Here is a 21,758-nt window from a genome sequence, read left to right on the forward strand (position 1 = left end):
ATCTTTTTTCTTTATGTTTTCTATTTCTCTTGTGCTTAGAAAACCTTCTCTATTTTGAGATTGGTAAAATATTTCTGTTCTTCTAGACATATTTTTAAATTATATGTTTTTGATAAAAGACATCTATATGTAATTTATTTTGGTGAAATGAGACTTTGATCTGAGTCTTTTCAGATAGTTTATTTTCTCAACACCACTTGTTAGTAAAATAATTTGTCCTTTTTTTCTATAGGTTTGTGATACTTTCTTATCTGTCAGGTTTACACACACAGACACACGTCTGCTTTTGCACTTTCATTAATCCGTTTGAAAGATTCTATTTTTAAGGTTGTGTTGTGAGTGATGTCTCCGGTACTTTTTGGCCCAGATGTTAACAAAATTACAAGTAATTCTTGGTACGTCTCCACGGAACCAGGGAGGGCTGTGGTACGGAGGCATTTAGGACCCAGGGGAAAGCTAGGCTCGGTATAGAAGGACAGAGATCGGGCGCACACGCCTCCTACCAAAATCACAGCCCCGTGTGGAGCCCAAGCTCTCATTCACAGCTTTCTAGAGAAATCTGAGCCTGAACCTGCCAGAATAGGGGACCTCACCCACCCAGTTCAGCAGCGAGGACACCTGCAGAAATACATTCCCAAAGCAAGGCTGGGCGGCGGTGTGAAGGTATTTGTTGCCTTTTTTCTCCCCTCCGTATTTGCAGAGCCTCCCCGCCTTTCCCCCTCTTGCGCGATGCCATGGCTGCGGCGTTTCAGCACTTCGGTATGTGGACAGCTCCCACCTGCAATCCCTCTGCACTCCATCCCTTCCGCACCCCGCTCCCCGCCGCCTCCGCGGTCCACCCTCCTCCCGGCGCCCGCTCAGCCTGCGCCCCCTTACACCATCAGCACCCCCATCTCCACCATCTCCGTCATCATTGCCACCATCACCAGCGCGGTAACTACAGTCACACAACTGTGTCTTGCCACTTAGACAAACAAAGCCCAAGGTCCGCAGGGTAGAGGGAAAGAGCTCAAGTTGACAGGCATAGGAAGGAAAGTTCAGGTGAACGAACCCCTGAAAACAAAGAGAGACGCCTGTTTGAGAGAAACGGAAAGTGAAGGCAGGAGGGAGAGACCCCAGGCAAGGGGACAGATGGGGCACTTGCCAGACACCAGCAGTTAGCCAGCTGCCTTTCAGCAGATTAGAGACTGTTTAGTTGAGGAAATTAACATGGCCTAGGGCATAATGTGATTCCAGAAAAATAGAAATGTAAGCTCAACCTGTTTCTGGTTTTCCGATGGAGAATCACCAGGAAGCAGGGTGGGGGTGACGGATGACTCATATTCACCCACACGTCCATTTCCCTTCCTAAGTGTTTAATGCAGAAACTCTGGAATTAAGTTTTTTTTTTTTAAGCTAAAATGTTTTGTAAAATAGGGAACCCAAAGGTTAACTCTGTGGCCATAATAAAAATAAAATGATGACAATGATAGCCTAAGAAAGGAGGCTGTCATTCAAATGAACTATTTTTTCCAATGTTTCTTTCTGTCTACTTATTTCAATTTTCCAATCTTAAACCTCTCTTTGAAGCAAAGAAGATAGATCCCTTGCCCAAATGGCCAAAGTAGTAATGATATTCATAGCAGATGGCCTTGCTTTGTTCATCACGAGTCAAGGACTGGCTCAGATTTGGAAGGCAAGATTTTTATGTGCTTTCTCAGTAATCAGGTGATAACACCATTTTCCTATAATAGTAAAGGGTAATAGACTGCAAAAATTGAAAAGGCATTTTATGTAACTCTGTTTTGCCAGACTCTGCTTTTAGAGTGCTATCATTTTCTATCTTGGCTGAAGGGAAGTTGGAACATCTTTCAAATGTCTGATTAATTTGAACCCAAAAGTCTAAGCCCAAGTCATAGTGCCTATTTAATTTAGTCAGGATCATCTGTTTTATAAGAGCTAACAAGCACCAGCAAATAAGTGCCTGAGCCTGTCATAAATAAAAATCTTTTGCTGGGTGCTCATTTAATTGATTTTTACTGAGCAGTAAAGCATTGGGATTTTTTGACGTTATTTTTTTATGAAATTAACATCTTAATAAAAAATGAGGTTATTTAAATGGGAATGATAGATCACATGTGACAAGAAAGTTTAAACCAGAGCACAGAAAGGCTTGATTTTAAAATTGCCCTTGTGTATTTGTTCTGTTTCTTAAAACAGTGAAGCAAGTTTCATCTAAACCAGATTGCTCACCATTATAGGTACCGTAGAAAATAAAGACAGTCACAAATATGAATCTTCCAGAAGAAGTTTTGAGGAAGAATTCATACGTAATTCTCTTTGAGAATGAGGAATCTTAGCATTGTGTCAAAAGTTAATTACTGCTACTAATTATTTAGACGTAATTCCACCTGTCTCTAAAATTCGTTCACTTTTGAATCCCAAACAAGAAAACTAGCAAAATATGTGGTGAAATTGATTTTATAGAAGAAAATTTGGTCATTCACATAATGTTTCTTGGTTTGGTAATATCCACAGTAAACAAGACCTCTTAAAAGTCCCTGAAAAAGAAGATTCTTAAAAATCCCTTTTCTGTCTGCAAAGAATGGTTCAGCTCAGACAATTTTTAAAAGTGTACATGTTGCCAATTCTAGCTGCTTCACACCAGAAATGCAGGCCAGGAATCCAGTGCTTTTAGAGCTTTTCTCTTCCTGTGCTTAATACAATCTCTTGGGGCTGGGGAAATTTTAAAACAATGCTGTTTCAGTGAGATTTACAGGCATCTGTCTGTAAGCAATGACTTTTCCTGACTGAAATGTTATGCTGAGCTTATTAATTTTTATAGAATGCCAGTATCCTGGCTTCCTTACTTAAATGTTTTCTATTGAGAGCTATGTTGCCTTTAAAAATGTTTTCAATAACAGAAATTACTCATTTTTATAATAAATTTAAAGGTGAACAGAAAACGTTTTCCAGCAGGGTGTCATCATATATTTTTGTAGACAGGCTCATAGAAAAGTGCATCTTTTTAGAATTGTGGAGTACAAAGCTAGAAGGTTTTTCATTTCCCAAAAGGCAAAGTCTTGAACTTTTCAGAATTGACAGTGCCTGCTCACTTCTGAAGATTTTTTTTTTCCTTAAACAAAGAAAGGCACTTTATTATCCCTAAGAAGTCTATTCACAACTTTACATACTCCCTGATAGCAGAGACATCCATCCTTAGTAAATGGATCCAGGCTGACTTTGATCTTCTCTACTGTCCCCGTTACACAGTGACTCAGACAGAGGAGGCAGCACAGCAGAATGAGCATACAAAATATGAAGCTTGACTGTATGCACTCAGTCCAGAAATATGTCCTCAACATTGCCAAGAGAGACCTTCTTTTTGACCTTCTCCCAAGTATCGCTTGATTATTGTTCATTTTATCCAGATATTACTGGAATAAAGTTGTTTCAGGAGAAGGTCCACAGTGTGAATTTTGACAATTCTGCAACCTCTAACTGATGTTATATCTCTTTATTGAAACCATGCTTAATTGCCGATCTAAGTTTTTCTCAGCTTAAGGGAACTTTATGTTCTTTTGCTTGATTCTTTATGGATTGAAAATGAACTGGCCAAACATCCCTTGCCCCATGAAAAGCTTTCATTTATTCAGATAATAAGTTCATTATTCTTCCCTATCTCTGATGCCTCCCACAGCCCTTTTTTATATCTTCTCAGGTCAGGTTGCCCTAGGCTTTGTAGCTTTGTGCACTTGTTCTGTGACAGGAAGTATCAGAGAAAGTTTTCCATGTGGTAGGCTAATTTCCTGTGAGCTTTCCTGCTTCCTGATTTCTGAGCCAGCAGAAATTTGTCCACATGTGTTTGAGATGCTCTGCTCTCGTTTCCAGGATGCTTTTAGCCAAATCTCCAGTTCCCAAATATTGTGCAGACCACTGATGACTCCTTTTCCATCTATGCTTCTTAAACAGTATCAAAGGCCTTAGGCAAAGTTCCATACATTTATGTGTGTCATTTACATAGCTTATTCAATGTTCATTATTTTATAGTTTTGGAGGAAGTAGGAGGGAAGTTATGGGCCTGGGAATAGCGTGATGAGGGTGGATGTTAAATTACAGGAACCATACATAAAAACCTTCTTTAAGTGTGGTCAAAACAAAACAAACAAAACACGTAAGATTTTTCTCTTTTCTTTTTCTCTTCTCCCCTTCTTCTTTCCCTTCCTCTCTCTAAATTTCCCTCCCTTTCTCCCTTTCTTCTTTTGTGGTTGATATATAGAGCATGCAAACATAGTGAGAGTAATTAACTGGGTGATCCGATAAGCTATTATGAGTGTCATTTCTCCGTAGTTATAGAACACATTGTGGGTGCCTTATGTTCCTCTTGGACAGTGTAGTAGGGCTGTCCACAGAGAGTGTGATTTCTGGCCTCAGAGGCAATTAACCTACCTCTCAACCCCTCTGGGTCATTATAAATCCTCTAGACCAGCTTTTCTCAAAAATTAATTTGCAAAGAAATTGCCTGGGGATTCTGTTACCTGTTCAGTAGGCCTAGGTAAGTCCTGACATGCTGTCACTAACAAGCTTCTGGGTGCTGCTGCCATTGCTGATGCATGGACTACCCTTTGAGAAGCAAGGGCAAAGAAAAGTTTTCTTTTTAAACATTCTCACTTTTATGTCTGACTATTAAATAATGACACTCGTTCCAAAACAAAACATAAACCACCCCATGTTCTGAGGCAATAAGAGCTCAGAAATTCTATTTCTAATTGAGGAGAAGGTTATAAAAATAGCCTCTTTCCTCCCACCTCACTCTTAAGCATGCTGCTGTGCTTTACTTTTCCCAGGCAGTTTTCTTAGCTGTGATTCCCGCTGCTGCCGTTGCCTGTGCAGTCACATCCAGAAGGGTCACAGTTACATGGATCTGCTGGGAAAACATTTAGTAGAAAAAGGGGCAAAGAGAGTTAATGGTCATTTTGGGGTGAGTTCTGCCTTTCTTACATTCCTTTATGTCCTCTTAAAAAAAAAAAAGACTCTATTCTTAGAGAAATGCTCTTTCCCTTTGATGACAGAGGGGTCAAGTGTTTTGTTTTTGTTTTCCTTTCTTTTCCCATTGATAACCCTAAGAAGCACAACGAATCTGTTTTAAAAATGGGAGTATCAACTGCCCATGACTTCATATGGAGATAGTTGAATAGCTTATGAAACATCCCAATCTAATATTCTGTGGCTCAACAATTTTTTCCCTATATGTGTTCTTTATTTAAAATACACTGAGGTGTAAGGTAAATGCTACTTCAATTAAAGACTTTTTCTATCAGACACAGTGAGGAGGAACAAAAATCCCATACTTTCTCTATAAGTTGGCTTCCCCCTCAACTCCTTGCATTATTTGTCCCAAAGAAAACTGCAAAATTGTTCTAGAATCCTCTGTCACATAGGTCCATCTTCCCTGAGTCAAAGTGTATTCCAATTCTGACCTGCCATCTGTTTTGGTTACAGGTTTTCAGTGTCTCTACTCTGATGAAACTCATTTCAATCTACTTTTAACATTTCTTAAGAGCAGGAGCAAATGGGAGCAAATGATTATGTGCTTTTTTGCTGTTTTGAAGGGAGCCAAGGGAGTCTGCACAATGGGTATTTATGTGGCAAGAGTTAGTCCTAGGCTAGGACTGAGCTAAACGTGATGGAAGGTGGACTGTGAAGCACAGGATAAATTCTGGTCATACCACACTTTCAAATAATTTAGAGTCTCCTCTCTATCCTTTCAGACTACTCTCCCTGTCCCTGTTACAGATAGTTCATACCTGTAAGTTGGCTAACATTTAAAGAAAGTCAATGATTCAGGGTCACGTTATTAACCACAGGTCTGATGATCCTTAGCCAGTACTCATGCAGAACTCCTACAAACCATAATGGCCAATTTGAAAATTCATCAATTGGAAAAAAAGACTACTTCTGGTCAGCACCATGGCACATGTAATCAACCAGCCTCTGAGATTTAAATGTAGGTTCAATAGGCTGTGTGTGAGGGAATGTATTATCTTTCAAGAAAGATTTCAAATAGATTTGCACTTAGAAAGATTTTTGGTCACTATGATTTTCAGTTTTGGTTTAGATGTATCAGCAGCATCTGTTTTTATTTCATTCAGTATAAAAATTCCTTTGTCGTTCCTAGGTAAAGATGCATATTCAATTTAAAAATTTGTAGTAAGGTTTTAGCAAGGTAAAGAGCTGTAAGGGTTAACCCAATTCCGTATATATGGAAAATTTGAAACATAACTTCACACATACCAATGGATGTGGTAGTTGGTTAGACTTTCATGTACAAAGTGTTGTCACTGAGATTAACTTTTCATCCTTTTCTTGTAAGAGAAGCCCACAAAACAAATATGGGTATAGTTTCTTATTTTTTTATTAATTTAAATTTATATATACTTAAAAATTGTTCTTTATATTACTAAGAACACCGCGAAGCCATGCAAATTTGAGGCGTTGTTCAGCATTTATTGATGTTCTTATATTTCAAATAATATTTAGGTTTATAGATTTTATCTTTCTGATCGTGACAACAATATTCTATTTTCTCCCCAAATTTTGGCAATTTTACAACATCTCTTAAATGATGTCCTTTAGGACTGGTAGGGTGTGGATGTGTGTGTATTGTGTGAGTGTAGTTGAGTGTGAGGGCACTGATACTCAGAGTGATGTTAAAGAAAGCACCTACTTGGAGAGGCAGAGCAGAGTCTTGGACAAAACATGGGACAAGTATGTTTGAGTGCAAATCTTTGTTCTTTCAGCCGTATCTAAATCTCAGATTTATCCTTTCATCTAATAAGTAACAACATAGCTTTAAAGATTGGCATGGAAATTAGATTATATAATACCAAAGACCTTGGCACCTAATAATACTCCATGAATATTTGTTGGTTATCCAACTTTAAGACTACTAGCTCATTATCTGACTTAGCTGTTATGTGCCCCAAATATTTACATGGAGACAGCATAATTATATCAACAAGAATATTACAGTTAAAGTAGATTTTTTTCCTTTCAGAAGCAGTTTTACTAACATTATTTCACAGGATTTCCCTTCAGCTCTTCCCAGGGAATTATCTTTCTTCTGTCTATCACAGTATCATTGTAACAAAGAAAAAAGATAATTGATATAAAATGCCTTGAAATAGTACATACACACATACAGATACATATTTTTATATAAGGCATTGCTAATATTATTCTGAATTTTTCCTGATATATTTTATGTGCATTTCTGAAGATTATAACAAAATAAATAAATGAGAATAACAGATCACAAACTTACCAAATTGAATTCATTTGGATTTTCATACTCTCTGAAAGTATTTTTTTTTTTTTTTTCTCTTGACAAGTCCTTTATTGATGCCTTGATAAACAACATTCAACACTGTTAAAGTTAGGAACAAGGTTGAGGTAGAGTTTGTGTCCATGTGGATGAATCATGGTAAAGAAAAGAATGTGGAGAAAATATGTAAGAAAAATTCAACAACTGAAGAGTAGATTTTTGAAAGTTCAGTGGGTTTTGCTTTGCTCTAGGGCCAGTTTTAGCTGTCTTATTAAGAGTTACTTTGTCAATTTTCCTATTACAAAAAAACATAATTGAGATTTTGTTTTGTGGTTGCTTGATGTTTCCTTTGAAACACAAAACTGAGCATGGTCCTTTACATGATTTCCTTCTCTTTTACATATATTCTAGAGTAGATGAAAATGAAATCAATCTTAGAGCTCAGGAAATATCACAATTTCAAATGGACAATCCTTGAATTTGTTGTCAGATTGTTTCTTCATGGAAAAACTTATTCTCTCTCCCATTCCAATTTTTCAGTAGAGATTTGATTGACTCTTTGATTCATAAAGAATACTGTTTATGTTTGTAGATGTACTTTCTTAAGACTAAATTCTGTATGAGGAAATATATATAGATTTTTTTCTAATGGAATCTTGAGATAAAATATAAAACTAGAACCTACAGATAACATGATTTTAAATACCATAATATGGATACTCTTCTTTCCTCCCTCTCATGCAAAAATACCACTACCTAATTTTCTGGTTTGCTGGAAAAGGTGTGGATTGGAGTGAAAAGAGGTATCCTCCACCTTGCTCACCCCAGAGAATGTTTATGAATTACTCTCCATGCATTTGAAATGGTCTCCAAATACAGAATCATCTGGGACTAAACCATGCTGGGGGGAGATGGTCTCTGAGGCTCACATGAATCTGCCTAAACTGGCCTGTTTAGATCATCGAGCACATTTCAGTGCTGACACCATGCTTGGCACTCTGCTAGGCAGGGCAATCAATCCTTCAAACAGAATGACAAGATCTGTGATCTTTGATGTGTCATTTTTGCCAAAGGAAATATCTAAATGAAGAGAAAAAATTAGTGATAACTGGAAAAGGCATAGACAGCTAGGTTTTCAACAGCTACAGTCATCTTCCAATGAAGGAAGGAGGAAGAAATGACAGCTAGATATCTGTAAGACACAGGATTAAGCCAGCCAAGAAAATCTATTTATCCACTGGCATATTTAGGCTCATAAAATGGTAAGATTAAAAGGAATTTTAGGGAACCAGAGTGAGGTTCTGAGACTTGCAGATGGTCACATGAGTCTTAAATCATAAATAATAGAACCTCTCTCCCACACATAAGAGAACAGCAAAACAGCAAAGAGCATGGGTTCAGAGAAAGATTACTTTGGGCCCAATCCAGTATCTGCCCCTTAGTGGCTGTGTAATTTTAGGTAGTTGTTTAACCTCCCTATATGCCTTAGTTTCCTCATTTGAAAAATGAAGACAATAATATACTCATTTCATACAGTTGTTCTGAGGATTAGATACTGTAGTCTATAAAAAGAGAGTCTGCAAATGCCTAGGGTATAATAAATAGCTATAATAAATAATAGGTATTATCATTAATACCACCAGCACAGAAAATCATTTCCAGTTCTTCATGTGATACAAGTTCAATGTGTTCATTTATAACTTGGAAAAGCTGAATGAGAACCAAGTCCTTTATGTGAACAAAATATTATAGTCAAATGCAAATGCTATATCCTGGTGAACATTCTTCATATAGCCTTTCTAGTGCCTTAAATATTATCAGTTGAAGTTGTTATTTAAGCAGCAACCTATTCAGACTTCTGGTATGAAGAATTTGCCTTTAACAGAAAATATCTATGTTATCCTAAGTTATGATACCCAGTGACCCTGGCTTGAGTATTCTCCCCAGAAGCTTCTACTGTATGCTGAGCACAGAATAAAGATATAGATTGAAGCAAATTTGTGTCAGATATTATAGATTGGAGGCATAGCTATATGTGGAAGCAGGCCATGAAAAATGCAATCTCAACTTTCCTTTTGAACCCATAGTAATTTATCTCAGAAACATTGTTGAGTTCCCTGAACTGTAAGGTAAGTAAGTTGCTCCAAGCTTTAAATCTTCTGTAGGGAATGAGCCATTGCTGTGCCTTGTGCTTTATGCACTGTGCTCTGTGGCTTGGAACTGTGAACATCACCTGGCATGCTTTAGGGAGGTGAGAAACTGAAGCACAGTGTGCTTAGGCTAAATTCTCCAGGAAAAACAAAATACTTTGTAGATGAACAAAGACATTAATCAATCAGCCATAACACCTCACTTAAGAATAAACTGTCCTGGAGGTACTGATACACTTATTCATTCATTCAAACATTTTAACTACTTTCTTTATTCATATATTCTAGGTCTATTTACTGAGCACCTACTTCATGGCAGCCACTGAGCTAGGCACTGAGGATGTGGTGGTGAATGCAATGAAGTCACTTGGCTCATGGAGTGGACCCTCTTTGGGCCATGCCCTGTATCAGGGATACACAGATGAATTAAATCCAGTCCTTCTCTGTCAGGTGTTCTGGATAAAGCGAGAGAAAGGAAAATGGCAATAGAATATGGTGTGGTCAGGGATGTGGGACTACTGTGACCTCTGAAGGTCAGGAAGGGTTTCCTGGGGAAATGAGTTTCAAGTTGACTTCTGAAGGGCAAAGAGGAGTCAATCAGTGGTCATGAGAGAGAGAGAGAGAGAGAGAGAGAGAGAGAGCACGTGAGAGAGCACGAGCAGTTTTTACCAAGGCACACAAAGGTGAGAAGAAGCTGCCAATGGCTACATGATCAGACAATAAATCTGGAGAGTTATAAAGGGACCAGAAAAATGAAAGGTCTTAAAACCATGCTACATAGTTTTATACTTTATCCTAGGACAACTAGATGCTAATGATAGATGTTAATCAAGGAGTGACATGGGCATATTTCAACTGTAATACAGAGAATGGGTTGAAATGCAGAGAATGGACTGGCAGCAAGGGTACCAATAGGGAGAATGTTGCAGGATAAGCAGATGAGTAGTAATGCAATATAAACAAAGACAGTGATCATGGGGATGGAAATAATTGGGCAAATTTGAAAAATGTTATGGAGGTGATTGCCTGGTAGTGGGCGATAAGAGAGAGGTAGAATAATAGTTGACTCCATGGTTTCTAGCATGGGAAACTGCATTGATGATTATGTCATTTACTAAAAGAAATGGCGAGGAGCAAATCCAGTATAAGGAACTATGATTAGCTCAGTTTTGAACATACTGAATTTGTGTTTGTGAGTCAAGTAAGTGGAGATGTTCAGTAGGATGTAGAATGTGCAGCCTGAAGATCAGGAGGGAGCTACGGACTGAAGTTGTAGATGGGGGATCATGGAGGCAGCATGCTGGAAAACACTAACATTGAAGATGTGAGCACGGAAAGAGAAGATGGAGAGGGAGGGACAAAGGGCTAGGTGACAAATCAAGGGTAAATGGAATCACAGAAAAAAATGGGAAAATGGGAGAAGGAGGTCTAAGAAGGATGATGTGATCAACATCAAATAGTGAGAGAGCTCACCTACAGTAGGTGCTGAAGTTTATTTGCTGTAGTAACAAAAATGACATTCACTAGTAGAATGACCATCTGTCTGAGTTTGCTTGGAAGCCGTTGTTCTAGCATCATTATTATTAGCACCCTGTAGTGCCTAAGTTTGGATAATAAGTTATATTGTCATCCATGTCATTGATTGGTATGAGCAGTTTCGGCAGCATGTCAAAAATAGATTGCAATGAGTGTAGGGAAGAACTGGAGAAGGAAGACTTTGGGTGAGGCTGCTTTCTGAAAGGGCTGTCAGAGAAGGAATTTTAACATCAGGTGGGCAGTAAACTAATAGGTTTTGAAATTTCTTCCAATACTAGGAATCGTTTATAACACTATTTTCCTTTACTATTATCAGTCCTCCAAATCAGTGAGAAGTAAGACTCTTATGTTTCTTACAGAATATCACAGAGCTAAATACTATATTCTTACAAGTTACTTTACGAAGCTGATGTTTTATAAATAAAATTATTTTCATTATTCTATTATCTTGAAAATGAATACCAGTTACTTAAACTGGCTTTTATCTCCTCCATACCCAAAGACATTGTAAAGTAGAAATATGTGGGCTGATCGTCTCTCTTAAATTATTGTTAGTCCTAAATTAAGCAAAAGAATCATCATTTATTTTGTATGATAAAGTTTTACCAATAATGATTACATTGGGAGTAAATATTCTACCTCTTATTGCAGATAAGATTGACTTAGGAAAGCTAGGAAAAATATATGCCTCTAAGTTTATGTATACCTGGTGTGTCTTCTGATTTTTGGAACTTCCAGGTTAGACCAAACAGATGTCTGCAAGAGTTTAAGCATTTATATTTAAAATAAGATGCAAACAGTATGGGTGTTTCTCTGTATACCATTTTGTTGGAGAAATCATAAAGGATGTATCTGAGTGGATTAAAATACAATTATCATAAGTGAAACAGCATCATAGGAGAACAGACAGGTTATATACAATGGAAGAATTTTTAAACTCATATGGATAGTGGGTTAAGTGAAGAGCCAACCAATAGTCTCAAGTCCCTCTTGCCTTCCTAGTAAAAGAATGGCAAATGCAAATAATAAAGTCATTTGTAAATGTCCCTGTGAGCCTCCTTGCCCGTTGTTGAATTTGATTATTAGAGGTCAAGCTTCCAGCCATAAGTCTGTCCCCACCCCTACCCTTCACACACACTGGTGGAGGACTCCTGTGAGTCACAAACACCGGTGGGGTTAAAACAGGGAAAGCTTTTTTATAATTAAGATACAAATGGCTGGCTTTTAAAAAGTGGGGGAAGGGATATTTCTGTGAAAGATACTTCTGTTTGAGAAAAGAGGCCAATAGGAAGCAGTAAATTGTACCACAGCTATAATTTATTTGCCATATCTAAGCCTGTGAGTGGTCCCATAAAGCATGCTGTCACAGAGAAGTATCCTTCTCTCCTCTCACTTTTTCTTAAGGTAATTAATAAAAGTGCACTCTATTGCTAATCTGGTCAGGCACTATTATGTTAACTGGTCAATGGAACTAAAACGTTCCCAAACATATTTCAAATATTTGCATATTAGGTATTCAAGTTGTCTATAATCAACTTATGCTCAATACCCATTTTAAGGATAATTTATCATTTGTTCTTTGGATATCTGATCTAATCAGACACACAACCTAATATACTGTTTTTCTGTCTAAGCTCCAATTAATTTGCCCAGACTTTCTTTGTATCATCTCTGTTTTGTTTCTTTTGTGTGTATTTGTTTTTCAGTAAACAATGGCCTCAGTTTTGCTTCTCTTTTGGATGGACACGACCACATAGGGCCTGAATGCGAAAGAAGACCCTCTATTTGTCTGTTCCAGGGCAGTCTGGTAGTAAGACACTGTTGAATGGGCCACAGTTTCAGCAGACCATCAGGTGAATGGGACCAATCTCTCTTCTTCCAAAATATCAGAAGTTAAACACTTGGAACGGAGATTTGGCCAAGATGACCCATTTACAGGCTGGACTCAGTCCAGAGACTATAGAGAAAGCTCGCCTGGAACTGAATGAAAACCCAGATGTTTTACATCAGGATATTCAGCAAGTCAGGGACATGATCATCACCAGGCCTGACATTGGATTTTTACGTACAGATGATGCCTTCATCCTGAGATTCCTCCGAGCCAGGAAGTTTCACCAAGCGGATGCCTTTAGACTCCTGGCTCAGTATTTCCAGTACCGCCAGCTAAACCTGGACATGTTCAAAAACTTCAAGGCAGATGATCCCGGCATTAAGAGGGCTCTGATCGATGGGTTCCCCGGGGTGCTGGAAAACCGAGACCATTACGGCAGGAAGATTCTTTTGCTGTTTGCAGCCAATTGGGATCAGAGTAGGTAAATGTAGATAGTGTCTTTACTTGGTTTTTCTTTGCTATAAGCATCATCACTGCATGTTTGGGTTTGTATGGCTTTACTTATAATGAACTTTCATTTAAAAAAATTTCACATGTTCAAGGAGGAAGATTTAAGGCCACAGGTGTGCTGTCCTCAAAAGGCAATTCCAGATGAACAATAGAATTGTAACATTAGAGTTGTAAGAGACCTTAGAAGTTATTCTATTCATCAAAGTGGGTCATTCACTTTAGTAAAAATGAAGGTGGATCTTTTAGAAGAACCGTATATTCTGTATTCCGTGTTCTCATCTTTAATAACAGCAACAAAAATGGATTCATTAGGTGGCTTAATATCAAGTATTTTCAATGCATAAAATAATTTCTTGGATCTTCTCCATGACTTGAATAACCTGTATGTCTAGAGTGCCAGACATTTCTATCCAGATGCCTGCTAGACCTTTCTCCCTGGAAGACCTATAAGGAACCTTAAACTTGACATATCTCAAACTGAAAGCATCATTTTTCTCACTCTACCTGCTCTTTCATTCACTCAGTCTCTCAAGCCAGAAATCCAGGAGCCATCCTTGACTGACTGCCCCTTGCTTTGGTATTCACATCCAATTAATTGTTAAGTCCTACCACTTTCTTCTTATAAGCCTCTCAAATCTCTTCACTTCTCTTTGCTCCCATTATTATTGCCTGATTAGGTTCTCATCATTTCCTCTTTCATTAATGCAGCAGCTTCTTAGACAGTACCAGTATCCCTGCCTCTAGCCTCATCTCTCCTGAGTCACTCTAGGTTACATCGTAGCCAGGGTGACCCTTCCAAAATTCTGGTACGTCACTTTCCCGATTAAATGGCACATTAATATTTTGTATTTTGAAATAGAAAAGTATGGATGATTCTGCAGAATAATTGTATTAGTCCATTCTTGCATTGCTATAAGGAATGACCTGAGACTGGGTAATTTATGAAGAATTTAATGACCTGCAAAATGATTGAAATAAAGTAAGGTTAGGATCCAACTTCTGCATTTCCTCCTCTGCTTCATCTTCTGCTCTTCTTCACATTCTCTGATCTAGCTGGTTGGGGATATAAGCCTTGCTTTGAAAAGTTTATGTTTTTAAATGGCTCCAACCCTTTGGACTTTACCTGTCAGACACCCAAAGGAGAGACAGCTATCCCCTATCCCAACTCCAATCATCCAACTTCAAAGACACATTCTGCCTACTGATGCATCTTTATGGTCCTTGAGGAAGGTAGTCTTCCTCTACTTCCCTCCAAATCCTGTTTTTCTCAGGCACCCTACCTCTATTTATATTTCTATTAATGCATTTACAATGGAATTGTAATAGCCACTGTTATCATAGCTTTTTGAATATTTATGACAAGCTCTGCTAAGCATTAATATATATTATCTAACGCACCTGAGAACTTTGCATGATAGGTATTAGCACTATGACCCCTCTTTTACCTTTGATGACCCAAGGCTTTTAGAAGTAAAGGAACTCATTCATGTTACACAGCTAGTGAATACACAGTGGGAGTTGGGCAATGGCAGTTTGATGTGAGAGCCAGTTGTCTTAACCCGACTTTACTGTAATTGTGTGTCTACTTTGTGTATTCTTACCCCTCTTCCCAAGACTGCAGGTTCCTTGAGAACAGGGAATCATGTCTTTTGCATGTTTATATCTTTGGGGCATGGCACAATATCCAATGAATGTTGAATAAGAAAGAATGAATCAGTTTCCAAAACATCACCTACGGCTTGAGCTTTCACAGAGATATTTAACCTAAAAATATCTCAATCCCCATAACCATTAAAAGGAATTTCTAAAGTGCCTCTTCAGTGCCTCATGTCACTACTCTTCCTCTTCAAAATGGTAACAGTGTAGGGCACCTTGGTGACCACTGGCTGTTTTGTGGTTGATAATTTGAAATGGGACAATCTAATCCTGGAAAGGCATTTGCATATTTTAACACTATCAGTCTAGAATTTGATTGAGACTCCACCTAGGCCTGGGCTACCTTTTCATGTTTCTGCTCTGTTATTCTGTAATATGAAATAACATATCATATATTGTATTATAATTAACGTAACTAATGATGAGTCTCTCACTACATTGCTTCACTGATGAGACAGATTTCTGGGTCTTAAGATTCATCCATCTTTATCATTTACTCAGCAAACTTTCAGCGAGTATAGACTTTGTGTCAGAGCTTGTCTTAGGACAATGAGGACAGCAATGAGAACACACAATCCCCGCCAGTGAGGACCCCATTGTTCAGCCGAATGCCTAGCAATGGTGCAAACATATAGACAGCTCACTCCAGCTGCCATAAAATAATTCCTTCTGAGACACACAACTCATTGGTGCAGGACATCAGTGTAAACTAGAGGCAACAGCTATCCTCTCAAAAATGGCACATTAGCATTTTGGATTCTGCAATAGGAAAGTATTGATGATTCTGGAGAATAATTGTATTGGTCCATTCTTGCAGTGCTATAAGGAACTACCCAAGACTGAGTAATTTATGAAGAAAATGGGTTTAATTGACACAGTTCTGCAGGCTCTATAGGAATCATGGCTAGGAAGGCCTCGGGAGACTTACAATCATGGCAGAAGGTGAAGGAAAGGCAGGCACATCTTCACATAGTGGAGCAGAAGAGAAAGCGATACGGGAATGTGCCACACACTTTTAAACAACCAGCTCTCGAGAATTCTCTCACTAGACAGCATTAGGGCGATGGTGCTTAACGATTAGAAATCACCCACATGATCCAATCACCACCCACCAGGCCCCACCTCCAACACTGGGGATTACAACTCAACATGAGATTTGGGTGGGGACAGCAGAGCCAAACTGTATCAATAATTATGCTGATTTCATTTGTGCATAGTTGTTTTCAGTGTTCTAGAACTTCCATCTGCTAAGACAGATGAGGCAGGGAACATCACTAAGTGGGGATGTACACATAAAGAAATGAACCATAGTAAAATATTTTATTTTGTGTTAGGATTTGGTCCATGTATATCCCAAAATGTGTTGTTAAGAAAAAGAACAAATCTCTTAGTAAATAATCCAGATGTTTATGATTATGATAACCTCAGACAAATTACTTCACCTCTCTTTCTCAATTCCTCTTGTGTAAAATAAGAAGTTTGAACTGTGTAATTCCTGAGATACCTTCCAGTTTTCATGGCTCATGATTGTGAAGCTCATTCAGTCTGATCCTATGGATAGGAAGGGACTTAAAAATTCACTTTACAGTCTCTTAATTCATTAGACTTTTTAAAGTAATCTCTCTTTGTACTCTCCCACTCCACATTTGTCAAACTGTGCAGTATTATTTGTCCCAGATCATTATGGTTTTTAACAGAAAGGTTGTAATGACACAGCTATTCCATTAGCAGCCAAATATTTGATGCAAACAAGCCTCAGTTTGAATTTCAAAATTGTCATGTTGTTTACTGGTTATATAACTTTGGACAACAACCTCCCTGAGACTCAGTTTTCTCATCTGTAAAGTGGGAATGAGAGTGATGTCTATCTAACAGTATGGCTGGGAGGACTGAGTGAAATAATGCATTGAAAAAAACATAGCTTCTTGTTTGATTCCCTGTAAGTACTCTAGATATTAGCTTTTAGTATTATCACTAATACTATAAAATATTCAATGTTAAAAGTAATAGAGGACAGATGGTAAAATGAACTGAAACCAGAGGCTGGAATCCAATATTTCAAAATGGGAATGGGGCAATGAATGTGAACTATGGCATGCCTATCCTAAGCACCTGTTTGCTTCGTCCCCAAATGTGTTTCCTTTCACACAGACTCAGCTCAGTGGGGCCCAAAAGGCCTGGGAGGGCTGATACAGCTTTTCAAGGAGATGTCTTCACTCTCACCGGGGGCTTGAGATGACTGGGAAGTCATTTGAACATCTTATGTAAAGGATTTACTAAGATTAAAATGGCTATTAATATTTATTAAAACAATGTAAATCTCATTCATCTGGACCCAGACACATGGACAAAAGCTCAGAACAATGAGTGATGAAAAGCACTATCCCTTGAGAGTCCATGCCAGGCTCTGTTTGCTTGGGTTCAATGTGGCAACTGAGGCATAGGCAGTGCCTGGGCTACCTGAGCATAAATTGGCCTTGCGTAGACATTGGACCCCAGTAGAGAGCTGACTGACTTCTGCATTTTCTGAGGCTGCTAGGCTGAATCAAAACCAGATGGATTCAATCAGCGCCCAGGTATTTATTCAAAAAACGAACCTGACTCTCCCAGAGTGAGCAAAGTGTGTATCCCAACTCCCCACCTTGGTATGTAATGGTGACCTAGGGGACATTGTTGGTCGATGAGCCCTCTGATTGTTCTCACCTGAACTCATATCGGCATTGGCAAGAATTTACTATTTGCCCCTTTAAGATCCAATCAAAAATAAATTCATTTCTTGCTTCTTTCTAAGCTGCAGACTCATACTTGGTCATAATAAGCCCAGTTTGCCATGAATGTCCCAGTGCTGGAGAAGAAAATGTGAGCATAAAGGGACACATCTGTTTTTTCTGGATTTCACTCAGTTAAAAAAAAAAAAAAAAAAGGTTGAAATTGGTCAAGCTATTTTACTTTCTAGAGTCTCAATTGTATCAAGTGGAAATGATAAGATACCTGGCATGTGGGGCTGTTGCAAGAATTAATCACAACTGCCCCTCTTGGTGGTGTCCAGAGGCCAAATAGAAGCATGATTAAGGGCATAAACTCTGAAATCCAATGGCCAGCTTCCAACTCCTGCTCCTCCTAAGCTGCCATGGGGTCTTGAGCAAGTTGTTTAAATCCTTTTTACCCTCAGTTTCTCACCTGTAAAGTGGGGGTGATGAAGGGCATAGGTGAGTACTAATTGGTGCTCAGTAAATGGAAGTTGTTTCTTAAGAAAATTATCAGGGAAATAACTAGGATACTGGGTCAAAAGATGTACTGTCTTTTGTAAAAATTTTTTATTGAGGTAAAAATTATATATATAATTTTACATCTTTCCTACTTTCTAGTGTACAGTCAGTGGCAGTACATACAATTATATTCTTTGTTTCTCCTTCATCCTCCTTTCCCCTCCCCTTCCCCTCTCTGGTAACCACCAATCTATTCTCTATCTTCATGAGATTCATGTTTTTACCTCCTGCATGAGAGTGAGAACATGAAATATTTGTCTTTCTGTGCCTGGATTATTTCAGGTAACATAATGGCTTTCAGTTCCATCCATGTTTCTGCAAAGGACAGCGCTCATTCTTTTTTATGGCTGAATAATATTTTATTGTGTATATATACATATATACTATATTTTCCATTTTTAACTTTTAAGTTCGGGGTACATATGCAGGTTGGTTACATAGGTAAACTTGTGTCATGGGGGTTTGCTGTACAGACTATTTCATCACCCCAGAATTAAGTCTGGTACTCATTAGTTATTTTTCTTGGCCCTCCCTCTTCCCACTCTCTACTGTCTGAAAGGCTCCAGTGTCTGTTGTTCCCCTTCATATGTCCATGTGTTCTCATCATTTAGCTCTCACTTATAAGTAAGGAAATGTGACATTTGGTTTTCTGTTCTTGTATTAGTTTGCTAAGGATAATGGCTTCCAATTCAATCCATGTCCCTGAAAAAGGACACGATCTCGTTCTTTTTTATGGCTGCATAGTATTCCATGATGTATATCCCATCTATCACTGATGTGTGTCTGGGTTGATTTCATGTCTTTGCTATTGTGAATAGTGCCACGATGAACATATGTGTGCATGTGTCTTTAACAGAATGATTTATATTCCTTTGGGTATATCTTCAGTATTAGGATTACTAGGTCAAGTGATATTTTTGTCTTTAGGTCTTTGACGAACTGTGGCACTGTTTTCCACGATCTTTGAACTAATTTACACTCTCATCAATAGTATATAAGCATTCCCTTCTTTCCACAACTTCACCAACATCTGTTACATTTTGACTTTAATAATACCCATTTTGGCTGGTATGAGATGGTGCATCACTGTGGTTTTGATTTGCATTTCTCTAATGGTAATGTTGAGCTGTTTTTCATGTGATTCTTGGCCACATAAATGTCTTTTGAGAGGTGTTTGTTCATATCCTTCACTCACTTTTTTATGGAGTTATTTCTTCCTTGTAAATTTATTTAAGTTCCTTAAGATGATGGCCATTAGACCACTGTGGGATGCATTGTTTGCAAAAATGTTCTCTCATCCTGTAGGTATCTACTCTGCTGATAGTTGCTTTTGCTGCATAACACTTTTTTTTTTTAGTCATTCATCTGATGATGGGCACTCACATTGATTCCATATTTTGGCTATTGTTAATAGTATTGCCATAAACATGGAAGTGCAGATATCTCTTTAATATATTGATTCATTTCTTTTGGCTATATATCCAGTAGTGAAATTACTGGATCATGTGAACATTCCATTTTTTGTTTGTTGAGGAACCTCCATGTTGTTCTCCATAGTAGCTGTGCTAATTTACATCCCCTCCAACAATGTATGAGGGGCCCCTTTCTCCATATCTTTGTCAGCATCTACAAGATGTACCCTTTAAGGGCTGCAGCATTTGAGGCCATTACCAAGTTTCCTTTACCTGGAAAATTACAAAAAATGCAGCTGAGAACCCTGAGCTACCCATATGTGTAGATGCCCTCTGCAAAGTCCTCTCTAATAGCTTAGCTGTGGCTGAGAGACTCTGAGAAATCACTTCGTTTTAGTGACCCTACCTATTATGTTTATTATATTATCAGGATATAAGAAAAGAATGGAGGTAGGGGTGAATCCAGATAATAAAAGCCTCAGAATACATTATAATAGTAACCATTAGTGTTGTATAGACCAGCTGGTTTCAAGTAGCTTGATGGGGGAAAAACAATTGGAAATGCATCGCAAGTCATAATATATACAATTATACGAAAGATTCTTTTGTCAGTGTATTGTTTGTTTCTCATAATTAAAAGTTCAGAAATCAGCAATCAGGTTGAAAACTAGATGAAAAAGTGGTTCTTTAAGGAAGAAGAGGCACTTTAAGCATGAGTTAAATTAGGATAATTTACTAGAGAGAAAAGAAAGTTGATAAACAATTTGATTCCACCTTCAAGTACATAGAGCCACTGTAAGAAGGCCAAGGGTCCAGGAGGTCCTTTCTCCCCAGAATACAGAGTGAGGGCCAAAAGGTTGCATTTAAGATGATGTCTGAGCCAGGACCTCAGACTCAGGGCTGTAGAGGTAAGGGATAGGGTAAAATTTAAGGAGACACAAAGAAACAGAATAATCAAAATAAATATTGTAATAAAATATTTTAAAAACTCAAAATGAAAAAAAATTTTGATTAACAAAATATCCAAATTTTATTTCTTTATTTACTTTGTAAAGAAAGCATGCTTACATTTGCCTTTTATTGCTAAATGTCTCTTTTTATTTTTGTAAATTTAGGTGGTACAAGTGCAGTTTTGTTACATGGATATATTGTATAGTAGTGAATTATGAGCTTTTAGTGTAGCCATCCCTTGAACGGTGAACAGTGCACCCAATAGGTAATTTCTCACCTCTCCTCCCCCTTCCACCCCCCACCTTATGGAGTCTCCAATGTCTGTTATTCCACATTCTATGTCCATGTGTACATATTATTTAGCTCCCATTTCAAAGAGAGAACATGTAGTATTTGACTTTCTGTTTCCAGCATATCCAAATTTTAAAGAAGGCAGGATCAGTGTTATTGATTTTCCTTTGGCCTCAGGCTCCAACTTGGCTCAGGGAAGCACCGCTCAGACCAATAAGATTTCTCAGGGGTAGAACCTTAAGTTGGCTGCTGATCAATTATATTACAATACATAATACTGCACACGTATAGACTACACAGCTGCATAGTCTTTATGGTTCTCAAGCATTTCCATGTACGTTTTCTTATTTAATGCTCATAACAATTTGGAAGCTTCAGTATTACTAAGTTACTAATGACATAAACATAGTTTCAGGAGGAGAAGACACTTTCTAGTCAAGAAGCAATATGACTCATCAATGGAAAAACTTAACCCAGACTCAGAGCTTCCAATTCCAAGTGCATCCCAAAGGCATCTGAAGCCAATCACTCAGCCCCTGAGTGGTTAGATGTTTCAAAATATCCACGGAGCTTCTGAAAGACTGCAAGTGGGTTTCTTGGCAGAGAATGAGCGTGTGTATGAGCGTCGTGAGTCATGGTGGAGGGGACCTGAGGTTTGGGCGTAGTGCTTCTTAGAAGGCGCACAGTCGGCAGGAGGAGCTGCTTGATCTTACTCAGTAGAACCGTATTAAGCACCGTGGAATGCTTAGTATACCCTCTTCCAGGCATTGTGATAACTCAGAAGCCCTCCATATTTCCAGCACCGTTAGACGAGCTGGGGCTCACTTGGAGAGCCCCTGATGTGGCTGT

At 38.3% G+C, this 21,758-nt stretch overlaps 1 protein-coding gene across 3 annotated transcripts in view; it reads left to right on the plus strand.

Moving 5' to 3' along the window:
• Positions 1-455: 455 nt before the first annotated feature.
• CLVS1 (clavesin 1) overlaps positions 456-21,758 on the plus strand; it is a 198,422-nt gene continuing 177,119 nt past the window's right edge. The window contains exons 1-2 of one of the 3 annotated variants that reach the window (XM_032296187.1): positions 456-663; positions 12,696-13,301. In XM_032296187.1, the coding sequence (XP_032152078.1) occupies positions 12,847-13,301 (455 nt within the window). In that variant the 5' untranslated portion in view covers positions 456-663; positions 12,696-12,846. Of the gene's footprint in view, positions 664-716; positions 760-12,695; positions 13,302-21,758 lie in introns of those variants that run through there. The other 2 variants (XM_032296185.1, XM_032296186.1) reach the window with 2 other exon arrangements.

Source organism: Sapajus apella, unplaced genomic scaffold, assembly GCF_009761245.1.
Source record: "Sapajus apella isolate SASKATOON/1434 unplaced genomic scaffold, GSC_monkey_1.0 scaffold35, whole genome shotgun sequence".
In the NCBI taxonomy this organism is placed as follows: domain Eukaryota; kingdom Metazoa; phylum Chordata; class Mammalia; order Primates; family Cebidae; genus Sapajus; species Sapajus apella.